This window comes from Anoplolepis gracilipes, chromosome 5 (genome assembly GCF_047496725.1).
Source record: "Anoplolepis gracilipes chromosome 5, ASM4749672v1, whole genome shotgun sequence".
NCBI classification, from domain to species: Eukaryota; Metazoa; Arthropoda; class Insecta; order Hymenoptera; family Formicidae; genus Anoplolepis; species Anoplolepis gracilipes.
The window spans coordinates 10,019,036-10,043,911 of record NC_132974.1 but is presented as its reverse complement, the minus strand read 5'-3'; the positions used below and the strand labels follow the sequence as shown (position 1 = coordinate 10,043,911).

Below are 24,876 nucleotides of genomic sequence, written 5' to 3'. Positions count from 1 at the left end.
TAAAGTAAATATTTTATACATATATATATATATATATACTTTTATTTAAAAAAAAATATATATATAACAATTTTATAAAATATTTTAAAAAATGTAGTTGCTCATTATAAATTTTTTAGTCTAAATATCAAAAGTATATGTCAAAGTATATGCAAGTGTATGCAATATATTTCTTACATGTATGTGTATAGAACAATTTGAGAAGATGTAAAACAAGAATTTTGTTTATTACAGAGATATTAATTACTGTTTTTTCTTTAAAGAATCAATATAAAATTTAAGCTTAAGTTGTACTTTTGGTAACATTACATAGTCTACGAGTTGATCAATCTCCTCCTTATTTTCTTTCATCCATTGAATTAGACTGTTTCGCATTTCCAGCTTAGTTACGGTCCTTTCTATGTCTTTATTGAAAACACAGTGATTAAATAAATAATTTTGTGAAATATAATAATCAACAATATTATCTTACTTGGTATACAATTGCATAATAAGATATAATTTTTGCATTTTTCAATCGCATCGGGCTTATTGGTAGCGAGCTCATCCACAAGTTTAATTTGCAACGCCTCTTCAGGTGTAAATAATGATCCTCTAAAATATTATTTTATATTACGTATTATCTTCTCATAATATATAGATACTGTATATTAGCTTAATCTTACATACTTTAACAACGCTAATTCGGCTTGTCGATCACCCAACAATGAAATGTAAAGATGTTTGAACCATTTAGGAATAGGTATACCAGTATCCGTTTCATTAAGTCCTATAGTGTGTTTACCTTTAACGAAAACTCTATATTCTGTAGATATTGCCAATAGACAACCTCCACCAGGACAAGAACCCTATGTAAAATCGAGGAGTAATATTTCTATAAATTATTACAGATTTACACCGAATACTGTACCTGTATAATAATACTTGAAAAAATATCGTACATTGATAGTAGTAGCAATTGGAATATTCAGATTATAAAGAGTTAACCAAGTGTCTTGTAACGTTTTCCATAAAAAATTCAAACCCTTTTCATCATTCTTATACAGTTCTGTCAAATCAAATCCTGCTGAAAATATAGTTGGTAAGGACGATGTCAGTATAATACCTTTACTGTGATTATTTTGAGCTTCCAATAAAGATGCTCTTAATGCATCTAATAGCTGTGTATTTAAACTGTTAACAGGAGCTCTTGTCATAGATATGATGTCAATCCCTGTCCAATTATTAAATTAAATTAAATTAATGGCAAATGTATAATGACTACTGTATTGCGCTGAAGAGATTCAAATCGGAGCGAAATGTTCGCGAATTTCAAGATAGTTTTATAATTTATATTATTTCGTCACTAATTAATTTCATATCTACATCTTAACGTGTTTGAATTCCATGATTCGTTGTTTCTAAGTCGTCTATTTTAATTAATTTTGTTTCGTGTCCTTGCTCTCTACAGCAGTTATTGTATCATTTATTATTATTTATGAGAGAACGATTCTTAACGAGTTTTTTTAAAATAAGGCTTTTAATATTTGTAAACAAGCAACCTGGTGAGTAAGAGCCATACGCAGATGTTAATACGTAAATTTCTTAGAAATTGATTTTTTCCGCGGAAATTGAAACGTGCCCTGTGTACGTTTTAATTTCCGCGGAAAAATCAATTTCTAAGAAATTTACGTATTAACATCTGCATATGGCTCTTACTCATCAGATTGCTTGTTTACAAATATTAAAAGCCTTATTTTAAAAAAAACTCGTTAAGAATCGTTCTCTCATAAATAATAATAAATGATACAATAACTGCATTAACATCTGCGAATGGCTCTTACTCGCCAGGTTGATAGTTGCTTGTTTGTAAAAATATGTTGACATAAATCGTACCTGTATCATTATCTCGTGTAGCTTCAACAAGTTTCGATCCTGTAGCATATGATCTTCTCACAATAAGATATGTCTGTCTTCCAGTAATTAGAATTTTTGAAATGGTCATGTTGGAACCGTGGATCAAGAATTCTGATCTTATATACAAGATATTTAAATATTTACATAATATATATTGAATATTATTTATTAAAAAATATTTATATGAAATATTTATTGAAAAAATATGAATTTCATTATTATGCAGGGTGTTTTCTCTAAACTAAAACATTTAGAATATCTCTGTTTCTTTTAATGATACGAAAAAAAGTCAAAGGAAATTTCGATTCAAAAAGATTAATATCCTGACAAGCGAAAATCTGTTTGTATGTCATGAGGTGACATATTTTCATAAACACAGTAATATGTAACTTAAAAAAAAACTAATTTTACTACATATTAGCTGTTTGTTATTATACACACTATAGTAATTCGTTACAAATTTGTATATATTTTAAAAACAACTATGTATTTTCTTTACATCAATTAATTCGTCTTATTATTCCATGCGTAAAATTATTAAGGTAAGATTATCGAAAACTAAATGTTTTATAAGATATGCTGTATTTTATGTCAAAGAATTTTTAAGCCTTATAACTCGAAATTGCTTAACAAAAAAAATATTTAATTATAGTGTTTTAGAAAGCTCTCAAAGTAAGTTATAAGCTACTTTTAATTACTTTTAACTACTTTTAGCTAATTTTTCTAAACTTATTAAATGATATCGAGATATTACGATGTGAAAGTTAAAACACCCTGTAGAGCATGTAGAGCAAAAATAAAAATATCTTATTTTAATATAATTCAAACTCACCCTATCAATTAAATTTAATAAAAACTCAATTTTAACGGTTATTGCAATATGGCGATCTAAAAGTACTCTCCACTAATCAGTTCACGATACACAAAGCGTCTTGTTGACACTGCCCGCGAGAGTTTATCGCATGTGACTTAACACGAGACACTACAACCTACTACTGTAGACCTCTTGGTGTAGCCACATAAAGCTTGTAAGATTATCTAAATGTTTTTATGTATTTAAATTAGTATGAATTATCAGTTGTATGAATAATTAAATTGAAATGAAAAAAGACGAGTCTCTGATTTTATTTTCCTGATTTTAAACGAGATACATATTTTCATTGAACTTAATAACAAAATTATACTATAATTATAGCTTTTTAATTACACTATATCATCATAGGTTTTTTATTAAATATAAAAATTTACTGCGAGCAACTCTTAACATGAGATACTATCATCTTATTTGATGTAACTACATAAGATTGTAAAATTTCAAACTTATCTGAATGTATTTAAATTAATATGAATAATTATTTGAAATAAAAAAAGATGAACCTAGTTTTATTTTTCTGAAATCAAACAATATATACGTTAATAACACATGATTTTCATAAATATTCATAAATATTTATAAATATTTTTGTTATCTATTTTTTTAAAACTATTATATAAGTATTTTACATATATTAAAGGAAAAAATCTTAAAAACTGTGTTTGGCATATTATTAAAATATCAACGTTATTTAAGTAATTATTATATAAAAATTGCAAAGTGAGTTGTTATTGAGTAATAAAATTACAAAATGGCGGATTTGACTATCTAGTTCAATTTAATTAATTCAGAGTATAGGATTACAAAAAGTACTCTCTATGTGTGTGTGCTTGCGCTTGTATTTTGTAACTAAAATTTTTTTTGCGTAATATAATTTAATTATGTTGTACATAGGTTTTGTATATTTAAAAATAAATATAATTTTTTTCCTAGTAACTTACTTACACATATATTGTTTGTTTAACCCCTTAATCTACGATTTAAGTTTCAACAGCGTGGGCCCGAAACGAAAACAAGAAGGCTTGTGATAATCAGTTTTGGCCCGAATACCTGACGAATCTCACACGTGGTAGGTTTTATATATATATATATATATATATATATATAACCTATATTATATTGGCCAAAACTGATTATCACAAGCCTGGCTCGTGGTGCATCAGTCGGGCCAATATAATATAATATAATATAATATTATATAAACAGGGTGTTTTATTTTAAATTATATAATTTATTATCTTGAAAATAAAACATTTTTGGGAAAAATGTTTTAAAGAAAAGTTATATAGATTCGATATAAGATGGTATCATTGGTTTGACTTTAGAAAGTTGTTTGAAGATCATAAAAATCTCTCACCTCCAATTTCTTAAATGGAACACTCTCTTTTTTATTACATATTCTTGTAGCTTATTTCAAGAGCTTTACTAGTCAAAACACTATAATCAAATATTTTTTCATTAAGTACTTTTCGAGTTATAAAACTTCAAAAGTTACAGTACCGCCGGCATTAGCATTACTCAAGGTGTACTACGTGAATTACATGATCTTCAAACGATTATCCAAGAACAAATCAGTAACCATTTTATGTCCTCCTCGAAACCATACAATTTCTGTCTGAAATATTTTTCTCGAAAATGGTTTATTTTCAAGATTATTGACTATATAATTTAAAATAAAACACCCTCTATATATTGTATATACAAATTAACATAGAGTTGTTGAAATAAATTGTAGTTAGCACATTATTATCATGAATTGCTAGAGTAGAATATGTATTATATGTATAAGAATGTCTGTGATTGTGCGATCTTACCTTTTTGAGAGACCACTAACTGACGAACTCAGTATCTGGAGTTTTGTACGTGAGGGTTGTAAATTTTCACATACTATTTTCGGTTAATAGAATCTTTATTTAACACTTGGGGTAAGAGAGGACTCGGCCTTTCGATATATAAGATAGGACTCGGCCTTTCGATATATAAGATAGGACTCGGCCTTGATACAAGAGAGAACTCGACATCGTTACAAGAGAGGACTCGGCCTCTTGATATATAAAGAGATTTATAAAGAACTGAATTTAGTCGTATCGATATTTCACCGACAAAAAAACTCTCTCTGATCTGTCGATCTCGGATCGAAGCGGCAGAGTGATATCGAGTCTCTTCACCTCGAGTGGGAGATGCCGTCGCGGGCGTCCCCGATTGACTCTCGATCTTGCGCGTATGGGTTTCGTCGGTGGATTATAGTGCTCGTTTAGCGACATATTTAAAATGACGCATGTTAGCATTCGACGAGCGCGTCGAACGTCGAAATCGGTAGTGGGCCCACTAATATTATTATTTCAATTAAGTATCAAAATATGATAAAATACATATAAATTTGAAATATAACTATATTTCTTACAATATAAACAGGAAATCAATAAACTATTACTTATATATTTAAACTCACTTTTTCTTATATTTAGCTCTTCTTCTTTGTCTATTTTTACCTAATCACTTATATTAGCTAGGTTAGATAAATTTTCTTAATCTTATGAAAATAAATTTTAATCTTTTAACATAGTACACATATGTTTATTAATAGATATATAATGTAGTTTTTTTCATAACAGAGAGAGTATCGAAATATGTAATTTTTAAATGAATAAATCAAATAAAAATCACTTTTTCACAAAAGAATAAATATATAATATTTAAAATATATTTGAAACGTTTAAAAAATTTTGTGCATAAATATATTGCTTTAATATTTCATTGGTTAAAGCTGTTTATTTTTACAAAAGAGGTGATATAAGCAAAGATACTATAAAAACATGCATTAAATAAATAAAACAAAAATTATGCAGACTATTATATAATATTTATGGTAAATATTGACATTAGCGGCGGACCCAGCCCCGATCACCTTGACCTTGACATATGTTGTCAAGGTCACCCTCCTGACTGACCTTCAGAAGGTTTTAGCCTTCGCTCGTTATTTATTAAATTAACAAAAAAGGTATAGAAAATATAGCAGCTATTTTAAATATTAAGAGGCATAAACGAGTAATATTAATATAAAACTGATACATATATGAACAAAAATAAATTTAGAGCAGTGAATTGTTGCTATATAGAAGTTTTTTATTATAAATACAAAATTTTCTTTACTTTAAACACAAACACAAACAATTAAATACAATTATTTTTATAACACACACGGGGGGGGTACAAGGGGGGCCTCCGGCCCTCCCCCTCCCGCACCAACTCCGTCCACTTTGCTTCGCGTAAAAAGTTGCAAACCCATGTGAACTTTGCTTTGTCTTGCAACGTACATTGCACGTACGTTGCACGCAATAGTGCACTTTAATAAATCTATCAAGTTTATTTTTGCTGCAATAGGATAATTTAACGTTCATAGTTTTGAAAATACCTCTGAATTGTTCTGCTAAATTCAGTAAATACGGGACCGTAAAGTAGGATGGAGAATTCTCCATTGTTGTTTTTTTGTTGGAGGAAGCAGGATTGTTAATCAAATATTTAATTCGTTGGTTGATGACCTCAAAAATCAATTTTAAGGGATAGCAATTTTCTAAAAGTATTCTAATAATAATGTCGAAATTTTTTGCATGAAATTTAGGGTGTGATACCGTGAACGCTCTGTCAAAAAGACCGATTATTGTGCCCTTTTTTTGGCATAAAGGGTGTTGAGAATAAAAATTTCCACTGCAAGAATCACATCCAAGAAGTTGATTTTGCGGTCGCATTCAATCTTTATGGTAAACTGTAATCTATCGTGGAATGAGTTAAAAACAGATAAAGTCGTATCAATAAAATCCGACGAAACAGCCATTAGTATATCGTCTACATATCTATAATATAAACTGGGGGTGAACCGTAAAGTTCAACGCTCTATCCTCCAGATCCTGCAGAACGATATCCGCTATAATAGGGGATAGCGGAGAGCCCATGGGGGTACCAAACGTTTGTCGATATGTGATGTCATTGAAAGTAAAATAAGTAGAATTAAGAACTAATTTGATTCCATTCAAGAATTCGTCCTCGGGTAAATCGCAACTATCTCGCAGATAGGCCCATCTAATAAAGACGCTATCAATTGCTAAATTTATGGGAACGTTAGTGAATAAACCACAACGTCTAAAGAGATAAGTTTTGTGTCATCGTTTAAAAAAATTTTTGAAATATTGTTAACAAGGTCAAAACTATTCTTAATGTGACTCCTTGCCGTGGGGAAATTTTTATTCATGATCTTGTGTAAGAATAAAGCGAGAGCGTGGAGAGGGGTATTAATAGTGGAGACAATGAGCCTAAAAGGAATGTTAATTTTATGGTCTTTTGGTAATCCATAAGCTCTTGGTAAGATGCCATTCGTAAATAGGAGTGTCTTATATGTGGCATTGGAAATATAATCGTGATTCTTCCATCTAGAAAGTAAATCTTTTAAATCTGAAATTAATTTTTTCGTCGAATCTTTTTTGACTATAGAGTAGGTGGGTGGATTCATTCTCAACATATCTTTTACTTTTTGTATATATTCTCCCTTATCAAGAGCCACGGTTACATTCCCCTTATCAGCTCGTGAGGATCAGATCCTTGTTGTTCTGTAAGAATTTTTTGTTAGTGGAAAATGAATGCAGTAACCACTTATATTGTGACGTTTTAGGGTAGGAGTAGGTATTTGGAAACCCTCTCAAGAAAATGCTCTTAGATCGATCTCTAAAATGCATTCTTTTTTCGACTGGAAGTTTTTTCAAATTGCTTTCGATGTCTTTAATAAATACGGTCGTTAAGTTAGAATTATTAATAATAGGAAGACTAAAGTTATTCTCTAGTTGTAAAAGACGGCGTATATTTTGTGAAATATTTTTGTTCGATAAATTAATGAACCATTGTTCTCTAATCTGGTTAAGATTGGTGCTTAAATTCAAGTAAGACAAAGGATCTATGTGTACATTGACACCTCCATTAGAAGAAGGAAGATCATTAGCAAAGAATTTTGTTGTAAAACTAAAATGTTGTTTTCGTAAAAAAAAATAATTTTCGCGGAAAAAATTAATTTCTAAGAAATTTACGCATTAACATCTGCGTATGGCTCTTACTCGCCAGGTTGATAGTTGCTTGTTTGTAAAAATATGTTGACATAAATCGTACCTGTATCATTATCTCGTGTAGCTTCAACAAGTTTCGATCCTGTAGCATATGATCTTCTCACAATAAGATATGTCTGTCTTCCAGTAATTAGAATTTTTGAAATGGTTATGTTGGAGCCGTGGATCAAGAATTCTGATCTTATGTACAAGGTATTTAAATATTTATATAATATATGTTGAATATTATTTATTAAAAAATATTTATATGAATATTTATTGGAAAAAATATGAATTTCATTATTATGCAGGGTGTTTCCTCTAACCAAAATTTAGAATATCTCTGTTTCTTTTAATGATACGAAAAAAAAGTCAAAGGAAATTTCGACTTAAAAAGATTAATATCCTGATAAGCGAAAATCTGTTTGTATGTCGTGAGGTGGCATATTTTCATAAACATAGTAATAAGTAACTTAAAAAAAACAAATTTAACCACATATTAGCTGTTTGTTATTATACACACTATAGTAATTCGTTACAAATTTGTATATATTTTAAAAACAACTATGTATTTTCTTTACATCAATTAATTCGTCTTATTATCCCGTGCGTAAAAGTATTAAGGTAAGATTATCGAAAACTAAATGTTTTACAAGATATTTTGTATTTTATGTCAAAGTACTAGAATTTTTAAGCCTTCCCAGAGGGCACATAATACTAAAGGATGACGAGAGGATGTCTTTTTTAAGTCATCTTTCTGACAAGGCTAAAAGATGTCTAAAAGATGTCTTCTAAAAGTCATAATTAATTTTAGTTGATGAAAAGATGTCTTTTCTGGTCATTTTTTTAGTCATCTTTTCGACAAGACCAAAAAGATATATTTTATAATATACTTGTTCCTTTTTGTTTGTCGCTACGTAGCGTGCTCAGACTTAACTCGTATTCAAGTTTTCATAACATGCATATAAGCTTAAAAGAACAGATATTACTAAAAGAATGTCTTTTTTATCAGTTTAACTTCTGATATAATCCCAATAAGAGATATCAATAAAAATACAAAACATATCGAAAAAGACTACCGAAAATGTTTAGATTTAGTCATTTTTAGTTATCATATAGATAGGCTTATCAGTGACACAAACGGAGTCATGGACCAACTTGTAGTCATCTTTTCACGGTCTATATCTTCTTACTAAAAGATGTCTTTGATCAAAATATGTCACGTTTTAGTAATCTTTTAGACGACTTTTTACCCTCTAGGTTATAACTCGAAATTGCTTAACAAAAGAAATATTTAATTGTAGCGTTTTAGAAAGCTCTCAAAGTAAGTTATAAGCTACTTTTAACTACTTTTAGTTAATTTTTCTAAACTTAATGATATCGAGATATTACGATGCGAAAGTTAAAACATCCTGTAGAGCATGTAGAGCAAAAATAAAAATACCTTATTTTAATATAATTGAAACTCAATCTATCAATTAAGTTTAATAAAAACTCAATCCACTTAACGGTTATTGCAATCTGATGATCTAAAAGTACTTTCAACTAGTCAGTTCACGATACACGAAACGTCTTGCTGATGCTGTCCGAGAGAATTTATCGCGTGTGACTTGATGCAAGACACTACAGCCTACTACTGTGGGTCTCTTGGTGTAGCTACATAAAGCTTGTAAGATTATCTAAATGTTTTTATGTATTTAAATTAGTATGAATTATCAGTTGTATGAATAATTAAATTGAAATAAAAAAAAGACCTAATAAAAGAAAGCCTCTGGTTAGGTTTTATTTCCCTGATTTTAAACGAGATACACTTTGAACTTAATAACAAAATTACACTATAGTTATAGCTTTTTAATTACACTATATCATCATAGGTTTTTACTAAATATAAAAAATTTAATAACAGTAAAGGCAGTAAAGAGCAAAGTATCTATCGTATAAATAGAAATAAAGATGGCAGTTGAAAAAAATTAGAACTGTAGATATAATAGAAATAATTTTATGTAGTGACAAATTAGTTTGAGTCACTATTCTCAAATTATAACTATATCTATAAATATTATCTTGGCTTAAAACCTTGTAAATATTTTTAGAAGACTGATAAATGCCGTTATTGTTTTATTTATTTATTTTCCAATCATAATAGTTATAACGATTTTATATTGCGACCGATTTTGTAGTCCCTAGTTATATTTATTAATGTGCGCTGAAGAAGACTCAAAATGAGCTCGAAACGTTCGATTTTATGCTTTTCAAATTTACACTACTTCACAACATCTGCGTAGATTTCGTTAATTGTTAATAAACTAATTTGTCACTACATAAAATTATTTCTATTATATCTACAGTTTTAATTTTTTTCAACTGCCATCTTTATTTCCATTTATACGATAGATACTTTGTTCTCTACTGCCTTTCCTGTTATTAATTTATTTCCACAGAGAGCCTTGATATTAGTTATTTATTATAAAAAATTTACTACACGTGACTTGTCATGAGATGCTACCATGTCTTTTGATGTAACTACATAAAGATTGTAAAATTATAAGCTTATCTGAATGTATTTAACTTAATATGAATAATTATTTGAAATAAAAAAAATGAATCTGGTTTTATTTTTCTGATATCAAACAAGATATATTAACGTTAATAAATATATATAATATATATATAATGTTCATAATATTCATAAATATTTTTGTTATCTACTTTTTTTAAACTATTATATAAATATTTTACATATATTAAAGGAAAAAATCGTAAAAACTGTGTTTGGCAAATTATTAAAATATCAAGGTTATTTAAGTAATTATTATATAAAAACTGGATAAAAAGTGCATAAAAGATAACATCTCTCCGATTTTCTTGTTACTTACATATATTGTTCGGGGAGTTGTTCTAAGTAATTCCCCGCAAGAATTAAGTGGGGGACGGCATTGGTTTAGGAGATATAACAAAATGAAATTTCATATTTTTCATATGCTGTTCCTTTGGTTTTATAAACTGATAATACCAACAGTGAGGTTTGTTTACGTCCTAGTAATGTATACGACATGTGTTGTCAAAGTTCAACATATTACTGCAAATTTATATTTATTAAACATGAGATTCTCTGTTGAATGAACCACTTGATATTAATCTTTATTAATGATATATATTTTCAATATTTTCATAACATACACACACACACGGGGGGTGCAAGGGGGCCCCCCCCCTCCCGCACCCACCTCGTCCACCTCGTTTCGCATATACGTTGCAAGACAAAGCAAAGTTCACATGGGATTGTAACTTTCCACGCGAAGCAAGGTGGACGGGGTGGGTGTAGGAGGGAGGGCCGAAGGCCCCCCTTGCACCCCCCCCCGTGTGTGTGTGTGTGTGTGTGTGTGTGTGTGTGTGTGTGTGTATGTGTGTATGTATGAAAATATTGAAAATATATATCATTAATAAAAATTAATACCAAGTGGTTCATTCAACAGTACATATATCCCTCAAGAAATATAAATAAAAACTTTTTCCGTGTCGCACAAATTAGTAGGACGTAAACAAACCTCACTGTTGGTATTATCAGTTTATAAAACCGAAAGAACAGCATGAAAAATATGAAATTTTATTTTGTTATATCTCCTAAACCAATGCCGTCCCCCACTTAATTCTTGCGGGGAATTACTCAGAACAATTCTCCGAACAATATATGTAAATAGCAAGAAAATCGGAGAGGTGTTACCTTTTATGTACTTTTACCAAAAATCTGCAAAGTGAGTTGTTATTGAGTAGTAAAATTACTAAATGGCGGATTTGACTATCTAGTTCAATTTAATTAATTCAGAGTATAAGATTACAAAAAGTACTCTCTATATGTGTGTGGGCGTGTGTGTGTGTATGTGTGTGTGCTTGCGCTTGTATTTTGTAACTGTTATAATTCTTTAAATTATACTATATAGAATTCTTTAGATTATTCATACAAAATACAATATAAATGTGTATATGTTTTCAGCGCGATTGTAGAATCTATTATAAATATGTTAATACACACACACACGCACACAAAATGCATACGTACTATAAAGTCATCTATAATATTGCATGTAAACAATAATATTTGTATTATTTGTAATTATTACACATGCAATAATGCCTCCAGGTAATTGTTGGCAATCGAAGCTGTTGGTTGTATAATTTCTTTTAACAAGCATAATTATTTCTATATGTATAAAAAATTAAATAAACTTGAATAAAATTATAAAAAAATGTAAGTATAAATTTAGTTTTATATAGAAAACTAAATTAATATATAAAAAAAACTTGAATATTTTTTTTTATTACTTTATTTAAATTTACTTAATACAGTTGCCAGTTTCTTGACGTCAAGAGATGGCAATGAATCAAGGGCAGAATATAAGGACATAAATAAAAACTCGAGACTTTTTATAAAAAAAAGAAAAGAAAACAGAACACACTTAATTGGACATTTTGGTCCATTTTCGGACCATCTTTAGCAATACAACTAAAAAATATGTAATCGTATAACAATCTAAAGTATTTAAAAATATGTAAATCGTATATATTAAAAATATGCAAATTGTAAAAAAAAAAAATTATTAAAAAATACCAAAAAATATAAAAAATGGAACTAATCTCGTCGCATCCTCGTTGCGATTCTTGTTCTTCAAGTTATTTGCAGAAATAAGATTTTTGCAAACAACTTCCTTTTACACACTCAGTTGCTTATACTTTCCCTTACAAACGTATACAAAACATACCTTCTTTTATCTTTCTCCCTTTCAACCTCTCAAAAAAACTCATACGCGTTTGTAGTGACTTAATATTATTTGAATTTCTACAAATACATAAATACCATATTCTTGTACAATTTTCAAAGCGTTCCTTAACGCTCATGGATTTTTCAATAGTTTTATTATATTCAGAAGGTCAAAAAAAGACTCTTCCTTTTATCTTTGGGGCAAAATCAACTTTTTTTTAAACATATTCTTTTACTAATAGTAGGAAATAGCTTAAATAATTTTCTGCTTTTAAATTACGTTAAATTTATATAAAACTTCTTTTGTTCAAATAAGGTTTTAATAAATAAACAATTTCCCATTCTTCCACTCAATTTCAAACAATCAATTTAATATTCCGAATTTTTGAGTTTGTATTAAAAATTAAGTTAAACAGAACAATATTAGACTTTCAATTTTAGTGATCACTTTGCAAAAGCCTTATATTTGTTGAAACTTGAATATGCGCGGAGAAAACAAAAAATAAAATACTGTGTAGCAATAAGAAAGAATTAATGTCCAATCTTAGAAATAATTATCATATTGTACAAACAAGTTACAGGTAATATTTAAAATATAATAAAAATAATATTTTTTAAACATAATTAATAATCGATAGATTCATATTATTACATACCATTTATTAGATAACATTGTTAGGTACATGTTAAAAATATTTATAAAACATTATATGAGAATATTTATAAAATATTATGTTTAGAATGTTTATAAAATGTACATAAAATCAATATTTCAAAATTTCAAAAATGATTTTACGTTTCTTGTTTACTGAAAGTGTTAGTTCACAATCATATAAGCTTTTATAATACTGTACATGTGTTCTGTGTTGTACGCAATTATGAATAAAATTATGCTATTACATGAACGTCATCTTATAAATTTTGCATTTGCGTAAGCGGATGTTTATTCATTGTACTGATCATAATTTATTAATCTTGTGATTATCTCATCAAAGATTGTTGATTTTCTATTTGGTTAACTTTATTTTAGTATATAAAAACATAATTTTTCATAAATATTAATATTTTCATAAAAATGTTAATATTAATTTCTTCATAAATATGTTTTTTATAATTTTGAATAAATTATTTATTACCATAATTGCTTAACAAGGTTTTTTATTTTAATTAATATAGTCGAATATTTAAAAATAAAAGAGTTTAAAAAAAAATCAGACAAAAGTTGTTTGGTTCAAAAGCGAAAAAAATAAAGATAAATTTAATTTTGGATGTATAGATGCCAAGATCATGTAAAAGTTAACCTAGTTTTTTTTAATGGAACTACCCTAATTCTTTTATATAAATATATTTCTCATAATTTGACGTAAAAGTATAAGGGTATAAGAATGGCCAAAAATGTGGAATATTTTCTTATCTCAATACTTTTATGCACAAAATAATAAGATGAGAAATCAATTGATATAAAGAAAACGTCAAAACTTCAACGCATGTGAAAAATCGATAAATTAACAAAAAGTTCTTTAGAGTAGAGAAAAAGAGATTTGCTCGTTCTTGTTTTGAAGAAATCATCAAATATTTCGGCAACGAGAGTAATAATAATGCAGAGTTTGGATTTGATGACGTATAATGCTGTTTACATGCCGCGGCCATGTTATCAGTTATCATTCGTATCAGTAGTAAAATAGTATAGTACGAGACGTGTATTATCAAATTCCTTTTCTAAACGTAATTGCGATATGTATCGAGATATTTATTATGATTATTATAATGAAAGTAAATAAATAGAGAAAAAATTATATCGCACTAATTTTATCGCCGGTTAGATATGTTATGATATATGAGAAACGGCATTGGTTGAGGAAATATAACAAATTGATTAATTTACCTCACGAATTTTTATTTTTATTTTATATGATACATTCCTAAGTAATACACACTTTGAATTTTGTGACGCTTTTTTTGGTCCTGAAGATTAAAATGTTGTTAAAATAATATTTTTAGAAAAAGAGATTTAGTTCCTATGACCTTAACTTTGACATATTCAACATTTTTATTCTAAAATAAATGCTTAGGCAAGAAAAAAATCCCTCTTTATGGTAATTAACAAGCAAGTGAATGAAGGCGGGGCGGAGGCTGTCTCCCTGTACTTCTATCTGGAAAGGATAATAAAAGAAATAACTAATCCAATTTATTTCTGATTTTAATTTAAAATCATAATTTAAAAGATTGGGTTAAGTTAGAATTTCTTTGGGATGAGGATTCAAGTGAAGAGGTTCTGCCCCCGCATGAGGATCGTAAGCAGACATTTTTAGACAAAGGTAACAAATTTTACACGTGTATTACGCTATACACTTTACTGTCGAATTTTGTTAAATGTTATATCTCCTAAACCAATGTCGTTCATCATTTGATTCTTGCGGGGAATTATGCAGAACACTTCTCCTCGCACTACATATCTAACAATAAGTGGCGATTGGTGAGATGTGACCTTTTCTGTATGTTATATTTATAAATTATTTTATAAAAAATATTTTATAAAATTATAAAAACGTATAAAATTGTCTTATTACAATCCTTACGATTCTTAACAATAATTATTGCTGTAATGATGCTTACAGAGTTAAATATATCTTGTTTTATAAAATATTATTGAAACATAATATTGTTATATAAAATTATTGTCGAATTTCGTGGTTCGCTTTATGAATGAGCAATCATATAATCGTGCGGCGGGGGATGAGATAGGTCGCGGCTACGCACCGTAACGCAGGTACGCAAACTAATTTGCTCAGTCTCGTAAGTAAGGAAGCGTGCGATCACACTGCGCGGGCATAGTCACGTGCACGAATCAGCTGTTCGTTGTCGCATCGTGTGATTCATGTGACGCACATGTCCGCGATCGTGCGCCTGTACATCGCTGATAGAAATATCTCCGCTAAAAAATTACGGCAAATTGAAACAAAAAATCACAGAAATAAAAGTCGAAAATATAGCGCGATAGCGTTACTTTACATTATTGTATAATGCACATATAAGCAATATTTTAGATTTTATTTTAAAAAATTTCAAATATATCTAATATAGGAATATTTACAATATAGTTATATTATTTTTTATATATAAAATATTTTATCATCATGTTTTTGACGTATATTTATATAAAATTATTTATTAATTATATATTATTAATTATATATTAAAATATAAAGAGCAAAATTAGATTTTTATATTTTTATAATATTTTGTAGAAATTCATTGTAAAATTATAAAACAATTACATTATCTTAATACACAATTTTTCCAAAACGTGTTTTATTAATCGTTCATATATAGCAGACATATTATAAAGTCCGAAAGACATAACTGTGAATTATCAAAAACTAATCGAAAATACCCTCTTCTCTTTATCATTCAGAATGAATATTATGAAATATATTCAGCAGTATATATATTCTTTAAATTAAAAAAAAATCAAATTTTTTAATTGATAACTGATGTAAGGATATATCATGTAACCGAGGAACAGAATAAAAATCTTTTATTGTCCTGGGTTTCAACTTTCTCTAAAATTCACACAAAAACGAATAAATCTAACATTTTTTAAATAATAACTGCAAGCAACATGTATTATGGTGTCAACAAGGATTATGAGATTTCTCAATTTTTTCTTGTTTTTTTCATATCTTCAATAATTTCATTCATCTTCAATCTTTTATCCAAGTTTTTTAAAATGTATGTATGTATATAAATATTTGAGAAGATAAATATTTAGTAAAATAATTTCTATTTTTATTTAATATTTATTATGTTATTATCGAAAAATCCTACGTGACAATAATCAAAATTAATAATTAATCAATGTTTTTAATATGTCTGCGAGAAATCGTTTTTTATTATTTATCGTTTTCAGTTATTTGAGCGGAGTCATGTAGAACTTTACGTAGCTTGAGAAATGCACTGTTCGCTACCGCCCTCTCGAAATATTACAGCTAGATTACAGAAACATTAAGACAAAATAAGTATGCATGATAACAGAAGAAATATAGTTACGTATAGTATTTATTTTATCGCATTTTTTAATTATAACATATATTATCATTTATAATAATGATTTTTTTTTAATAGTTATTAAATTTGTATTGATTAATTGAAGTAAATTTGTGCCGGATTTGCTTTTTGCGTTAATAGTAGAATATAATTATGCTATTATAAATTTTATAATATGTACAATATTTTACAAAATTGTGTATTTTTTCTAAATTATATTAATTAGTGTTCGCATGATTTGTAAGTACTGTAATAATAATCGAAGCATTAATTCTATAATTTATAAAATACATGTATATATATGTATATTTGTATCTAAAAAATCTCTTGATTGTTCTTAGGGACATTATTGTCTCTGCTATTTCTCTATTGTCATGAGATGTAAAGTATATTAAATAAGATAAAGATATAAAGATGCATTAAATAATCTTTTCCTCAATTAAATCACTCACTTTAAATAGGGCTATACTAAAAATACCAAGAATGGATTTACAGTAAATATGCATTGTTTCGTTATATAGACACAAAATTATGCACCAAAAAATTTGTATTTAAAAACAATTAATGGTACAAAAATGACTTCATACAGTATAAACGTAATCAAATATTTTTCATGTTTTCTGCAAGATATAAATTTTAAGTAATTTTAAAATGACTGAATCAATTATACATAGGCCGACAAATTTTGACTTTTGCTCTGACAGATCTGTATAGTATTAAAAGGCTAATTTTTATCATTTTTTAGTTTAAAATAATTTTAAAACGAGAAGGTGATACGAATATGATATAATTTGAGTTTAATATGAAAAAATTTAATAAAATCAATTGTTCAAATACAATTTTAAATGTTTTATTTTTTTCATACATATAAACATTTTAAATGTCTCGAGAACTATAGCTACCAATGAGCGTTAAAGGATACAAAAAGTTTTGCACAGGTATATGGAATATTTGTTTTCTAATTTATTAAATGTAACAATATCACGAAAACTGCCATACTAGAATAGTTTGAACAACAAATTTGGTTTTAGGATGCTAAAAAACCTTCATGGAATTACCTATATAGGTTTGGAAATCAAAATTGATGTCGGTCTTAATGCAAGAGAAAAAGAATTCTTCTTTATCACGTATCAAGAAACTCTTTTCTCGATCTCATGGGGATATTTTACCATAGCGAGATGGCGCCTCGACGACGATTAGAAGATGTCACCGAGTGGTCATCCTCATCATCATCATCATCATAATCATCATCATTCATAGATCACTTCCTGTGTTCCTTATCGTCCGCCTCTCGCTACCGTTGACCTCTCGATTGGTCGAGGCTACTGACTTGGTTAAAGGAAGACTCGCTTACCTCACTGTCGAAAACGACAGTCGTTTACAAATTGGTCACGGTCGTGTACCGTGGTCATCTTTCCTAAGTCAGCCAGCCCGACGTCGGCAAATACGATCGTGAGGTCGCGAAGCGGGTGAACGGGTTGACGTGACGTGCATCCGAGCGTGCGAGACTTGCAAGATTGATCTATCATTGTCTTGTCTGGCCGCCGTCTGGACGGTTGATTGCCATCGCGGCAAATATTATTATCTTCCCAGAATTCCCGCGGCCGATTACCGATTTCGCGTCGTCTCGCACTACAACTGCTTTGTAGAATGTGGGAGAATGTAAAGAAACCATCGATATCGGATTTTATTTTTGTGCAGAATTATGTAAATTATGTATTAAAATTAGAAAGTTAGAAATTTTCCAAAGAGAAGAATTTGGTTTGAAAATTAAAAAAAGAAGAAAAGAAAAATAATGCAATATTAAGATTTATCATAAAGATATATTTCTCCCATATGAGTATTTTGAATAGATAATTGTATGTTTATTACTATGTTAGAAACAGAGGAATAGAAAATAATTCAGTAGCATTGATAAACTGACAATGCTTAGCCATACATATGTATATAACTGATGAACACATCACTTTACAAGACAATTTCTATTCTATTTAATAACGCGATATAATGTTCCACAACAGTGATCTTAATTGTAGTCATCAAATTTGCTTTTATCATTTCATTATAATATGTTAACGAGAAGATATTATTAAACTTGGTAAACCTTGAGGAAAGGAGATCCACCTCTTATGACCTTGATCTTGACATATATTGTCAAGGTCACTGTCCTGAGTAATCTCCAAAAAGTTTTAACCGTCGGTCCTTGTTTATTAAAAAGTTATACACAAAAAAAGTTTTATGAATTGTACGTAGAAATTTATTTATTTAAACATAATATGAACAATATAACAAAACTTAATTATTATTTATTAGATATAATTGTTTCATAATATAAAAAAAAACATCAATTCGCTTATCAAAAGAATATAGTCTTTTAAATCAAAATTCAGAAATATAATGTTTGTAGTGATCTTTTTTTGTATCAATTTGCCGTACGAGTAAGTAAAGTTATAAACACATAATCACATACACACACATATACACACACACACCCGGGCGGGGGGGGGCCTTCGGCCCCCCTTTCGCACCCGCTCCGTCCACCTCGATTCGTTCAGAATTTGTGAATAATGGAAAGTTGCAAACCTATGTGAATTTTGCTTCGTCTTGTAACGTACATGCAAAGCAAAGTGGACGGGGTGGGTACGGGAGGGGGGGCCAAAGGCCCCCCTTGTACCCCCTCCGTGTGTGTGTGTGTGTGTGTATGTTATGAAAATATTGAAAATATATATCAAGATAAAGCAACAAATACAATAATTATGGCATTTCGAAATAAAACATTTTTTGTTTATAACTTTTTAACAAACAACGAGCGACGGCTAAAACCTTTTAAACGTTACTCAGGACAATGACCGTGACAACATATGTCAAAGTAATTAACTTCACTTTCAAGAAGAACGAAAAATTAGATCACATTTTTCAAACTTTTTTTGTCAATAACTTTTTAATAAACAAGGACCGACGGTTAAACTTTTTGGAGATTACTCAGGACAGTGACCTTGACAACATATGTCAACGTCAAGGTCATAGGAGGTGGGTCCCCTTTTCTCAAGGTTTACCTTAAACTTTTTTGAAAATATAGTTGTATATATTATTATATATGTATTACATATATTATATTATATTTGAGAATAGAAGTCTTTGAAATTAATATTATTTTTTTTTATTGAAATAATGGAAAAAATTTATGAATAAATATTGAATTTCTGTATGTTTAAAAATTATTCCCGAGTCGTAAAATGTTTCCAGTTTTAAGTCTCATTAAAATTTGTGGCAAAAAAAATAAAATCGATATTGCACGCAATTGTAATCTAATTATTTCTTTAAAAGGCTCAGAAACGCGCGAGCATTTTACGTAAAATCATCAAAAATTATTCATATTCTTGATTTCTAAAAATGTCTATGTATTTATTATATTTTCTATACATAATAAATTATTATCTACAATTGTACAAAAATTTAATAATTTTATGTTGGCTTTATTTTCTGAAATTTTTGAAAAAAATTAAAGTACCTTTAAAGTACCTTTTCCATTTCAAATGAAATTATATCTGATTTTATTCTAATATAATATAATAATTCGGTGTATTAAAATTGTCATTTATTAATACAAGTAAAGTCGTCGAAGGCTAGCCATCTCATAACAAAAATCTCTGTTCTCCGGCAACGTTAAAAAACAAAGATGTAAAGTACGTATGCATTCCGTTTGGACGTCAAGAAAAAGATAGGGAAGAGAGTAGAGAGTCGAGAAACTCGCGCACACGGGGGAGAGGAATAGTATAGGGACTGGCGGTGAAGACGAGAGGGAAAGAGAAAGGAGGAAAGAAATAAAGAAAGAGAAGGAGAGCGAAGAGCTCGCGGTGTACGCGGCTTGATTGAATGCGGATGTGCGTGCAGCCGGTGGCCGGTAGTCGACAGCCCACGAATCGGGGGAAAATTATGGGTAGGTCCTCTTTCTCGTACATGTCGGTGGTTTGATGCTATCTGCCTTCACCTTCCGGGAATTTCGCGGTATAAATAGGAGGGCCGGTGGTATTGTGTGTATGTATGCGCGCGTATGTGTTTGTCCCGGCTCGACTGCACCCGCAGTTGCAGCGGGCTCTCCGTCGCGGTGGAGGAGCAAAAGCGGCGCCCGAATATTCGGCATCCGCACGATTTATGCACCCCTTCTTGCGCCGCTCTGCAAAACGGAATTCCAGTCGACACGAAAGCCACCGTCGCCGCTGCTGATCTTGGCCGCCGCTGTTTTAATTGCCAACAGCACCGGCGATCGGTGCGTTCCGATTCGCCAGGAAGCTTTCAACCCGACTCGACGCCGCTCGTTCACTTCCTTTCAGCTTTCAGCCCCTTGTCCTAGCTCCCTGTGCCTCCATTTCGCGATTTCGAGTCCTCTCTATCGCGCGCTGAAATTATAAGGTAATTACTGGGTAGCGTCGTTATCCGCGATCGTGCTTTATTCATTAGAACTCGGAATTTTTACGCGATAATAAATCCCTATGTGTGGTCGGCGAATATGTGGCACAAGCCCGTGTGTTCGACAAAGAGAGAAAAAGAGCTCGTGACATTTGAAATTATCACTGCACATGTACATGTTACGTATTATGATTATCAAAATAAAAAATTTTATCGGGAAGATATACGTGCAACGCGCGCTTTTAGAAGATCATCTGTCTACGAGCATCTTTATCTACTGTCGCAATGACGTATAATGGTATGATGTTTGATATAAAGTTAGGCATATATTTTTTTTTTTTTTTAATTAAATCAAAAACTAACTGTTAACAAAACATTGTTAGAGAATGTGTGCTCGTTTTTCCAGATTTTATTTTACTTCTTTTATAATAAAAAGAATTATAAAATATTGTCGATTAACGTATACATTTCTATTCTCGCATTTATCATATGGATGAAATTATTTTTGCGTATTCGATTTTATTTTATATACATAAAAAAGAGGACATTTCCGAGCAATAAGGCAATAATCAAATTCTTCATTCCAGGGAGAAAAGGAGGAGAAGAGGAGGGGAAGAGGAAAACTGACAAGCTGTTCCTCCCCCATATTGGCATCACTCGATAAAATTGACACACAAACGTGAGCTACTGCCTTCCCTTTTGTTGATGCAGTCCCTCTCGCTAACTTTTTAATCCCGATGTATGTACAGTGCCGGTGGAGAGAAGAAGTAGGTGCAGCGCGGCTGGCTACGTTATACTCGGAGGCTCTACCTGCCTGCCTGTCTGCGTGAAAAGGGGAGGGTATTACGGGGTTACTAAAGTATCGTATGGCCTCCCCAAGCCCCATAAGGATAGCCCTCAGGCACGCACCCCCGTTATCGTATGCGTATGCATTTTCCTTTCTTTTTTTTTTCGCTGGTGCGTGCGCGGGAGAGTTCGCAGCCCCTATATGTGCAGTGAAGGTGAAGGGGGCATCGGGTAACACGGGCAGGGAACCATCCAAACGACTGAAACCTGAATGCTCATCCGAGAAGATGACTTGTTCACGTAGTGCTCTCTTCTTTTCCTTTACACACGCGCTTTCCTCTTGTCCTGTTCTTGTTCTTCCAGCCCTTTTTCTTCTCGCCCTTCTCTCTCTTTCTGTTCCACTTGATCACCTAAGAGCACACCTGTGTTTACGATCGATAAGGGCCAACGTTCGGAAACAGGTGATTCCGATATCGCGCGTAAATGAGGCCCCCTGGTCCCCTCATGGTGTGTAAAGAGAAACGCTTCTCTTATCTTTCGCGGTTGTCGTCTGTAATTCAATTGCGAATTGGACAGATATATTCTAATCCCTGACCGGTTCGTCTTTAAAACGTAGATGTAAATTTTTTCTGCGTTAAGTGAATTAATAAGTTTTTATAAGCGTTATTAAATATTAATTGAATATAACAGATAAATTATTTTAAAGTACTTTATTAACAAAAGCAATCGATCAATAAGAGAATGTATGTTTTTTATCGACGATGAAAGCGCGAAGAGCCCGTGACGAGGAGAGATGATTCGGAATCGCAATGTCTTCGCCAACATATAACATACCATGAGTGTTCCGGAGCTAAACCTAGAGTGCTAGAAATATACCTCAAGTTAATTCAAGTACATCGCCTTCGCTGTCGCTATGTACGTTCTCTCTTTCTGTTCTTATATTAGTGAGCTTCTTTCTAACGTGAAGGTGAAGATTACTTTAACTTTCGCTTACAAATCATCATTATCTCTATCTCTCTATCGCCACAAATTTGTAATTGCGAGTTTCGCGCATAATTATAGATCTAGCACAAGTAACAAATTACATGTTAGATAAATATTAACGTTAGATTATGAGAGATTAGATCAAGTCTTTGTATCTTTTTTTTTTTTTTCTTTAACAAAGTACATTCTTTAAACGTGATGTATATACATACGTGAAGATCTTATCTGAATGCATCGTCATATGCACTTGTTAGATGCTCAAGAGTAGCATTCACCCTCGCGATTTTAACTCAACTTCCTTTTTTAGATTCTTTATCGTTTCGACCCTCCTTGAAAGAAAGCCAGCAGATTGATGTCCCCTAAGTAGAAAGTACCACTTTATCCGCGCCCTCGAGCGAAGGGACAAGTCGTTGGATATACATATATATATATATATATATATATATATATATATATATATATACTTGTGAGTATTATTATTCGATCGTCATCACTTTTCTTATGCTTTCTTTGTACTCATTTCAAATCATTAATCGCATGAAATTCACTTTAGCGTCATTAATAGATCTTTGATTTACTTAATATTTAAGTGGCAAAATTGATTTGTAATTTAAATTTTGATGAAAGAGAAGATAAGACATTCATAGATTATTAATTCAATAAAAAATACAAAAATGAATTCTGTGTAGATTACTACAAACTTAAATTAAGATGAGAAATGCATATTTTTTAAAACTGTTGTAAAGTAATGTTAAAGCGGAAATAAAAACGAGTAGTTCATGAAACTCAATATTAATTAATGTTACAATGAGTAATCGGATTGACCAATGGTAGTTGACTAAGAAATTAAATTATACCATCGGAAAGTATATGAATACATAAGTAGTAGCGTGCGTGCGGCCGCTCGACTTTCTTCATTTGATTCTCTTTACTGCCGAGCTCTTCCTTTCTCTCTCTCTCTCTCTCTCTCTCTCTCTCTCTCTCTCTCTCTCTCTCTCTCTCTCTCTCTCTCTCTCTCTCTCTCTCTCTCTCTCTCTCTCTCTCTCTCTCTCTCTCTCTCTCTCTCTCTCTTTCTGATCGTTCATCTCTACCTATTTACTCATAAAATGCAAATCCAAGTAACGGCCGTATGCTTTAAACCAGATCGTTAAATGGATCATAAAACATTAGAAATTACCGCTATGACAATTATGTCAAAGCCCACGTGCTACGAATAATATTATTCTTACCCTTATTTCTCGTTTCCATATACTTCTCGTTTAACGGCCGTGTGTAAGAAATGCGCTCTAATGTCAGCCTACATCCGTTTTCACTCTTTTGAACAACGAAAGCTCGCACGCAAAAGAAGCACACTTTTACGAGAGTAAATCCTTCGTCGACTATTAAAACCGTCAACCGCCAACATATCGCTCGCACAGCTAGTAATAAGCTCTGAGTCGAAATGCTATTTGATGTAATTATATGCTGTATGAATTGATAAGGATTTATCTTTTAAAGTTATAAGTTCGTAATTTTTAAAATTACAAATTTATTTTAGAATTGTGATAAATGTAACTTTGGTTATAAATTATCAAATTTTTATTAGATATTAGTTAAATATATACAATATCTACAATGAATAACATGCTTCTCGGTGACGCCTGAAGGATGTCTGATGCAGTGATGGAATTGTGAAAAAAATATTATCGCTTAAGTGTGTAACGCCTTTTTTACATTATTATTCTCGAAGAGTTTATTTGTAGAATATCGTAAATAGCAGTAGCTCTCTTATTTTAATTCTTCAATTATATTATTAATTTGTGAATATATATCATAAAACATAATATATATATATATATATATATATATATATATATATATATATATATATTAAATACAAGCCAATCTTGATATGTACATCTACAGTCGACTTTTTTTTTTTTTTTGTTCATCGCTCTTTATATTAACAGATCCGACAAAAATGTTTTTTAGTAGATTTACATGGTTGTTGGCAAAAAAAAGCGCGAGCCTCATTTTTTTAAGTGGAAGGA

The 24,876-nt window shown here is 30.3% G+C and overlaps 1 protein-coding gene and 1 long non-coding RNA gene across 5 annotated transcripts; both read right to left on the bottom strand.

Moving 5' to 3' along the window:
- Window positions 1-190: 190 nt before the first annotated feature.
- LOC140666047 (enoyl-CoA delta isomerase 1, mitochondrial-like) lies at window positions 191-2,957 on the bottom strand. Of its 4 annotated transcripts, none has more exons than XM_072892773.1 (6): window positions 2,729-2,957; window positions 1,876-2,012; window positions 942-1,213; window positions 670-848; window positions 473-594; window positions 191-404 (listed from the first exon to the last, which is right to left on the bottom strand). In XM_072892773.1, exons 2-6 carry the CDS (start codon window positions 1,982-1,984, stop codon window positions 244-246), a joined length of 843 nt encoding a protein of 280 aa, XP_072748874.1. In that variant the 5' UTR covers window positions 1,985-2,012; window positions 2,729-2,957; the 3' UTR covers window positions 191-243. The 4 variants fall into 4 exon arrangements, with proteins under 4 accessions (XP_072748874.1, XP_072748876.1, XP_072748875.1 ...); XM_072892775.1 differs by having other exon boundaries at window positions 942-1,066; XM_072892774.1 differs by having other exon boundaries at window positions 1,876-2,007.
- A 19,328-nt stretch (window positions 2,958-22,285) lies between these two features.
- LOC140665977 (uncharacterized) lies at window positions 22,286-24,269 on the bottom strand. Its single transcript, XR_012046685.1, has 3 exons — window positions 24,076-24,269; window positions 23,059-23,205; window positions 22,286-22,926 (listed from the first exon to the last, which is right to left on the bottom strand). It is a non-coding gene; the product is annotated as an uncharacterized lncRNA (long non-coding RNA).
- Between the last annotated feature and the right edge of the window lie 607 nt (window positions 24,270-24,876).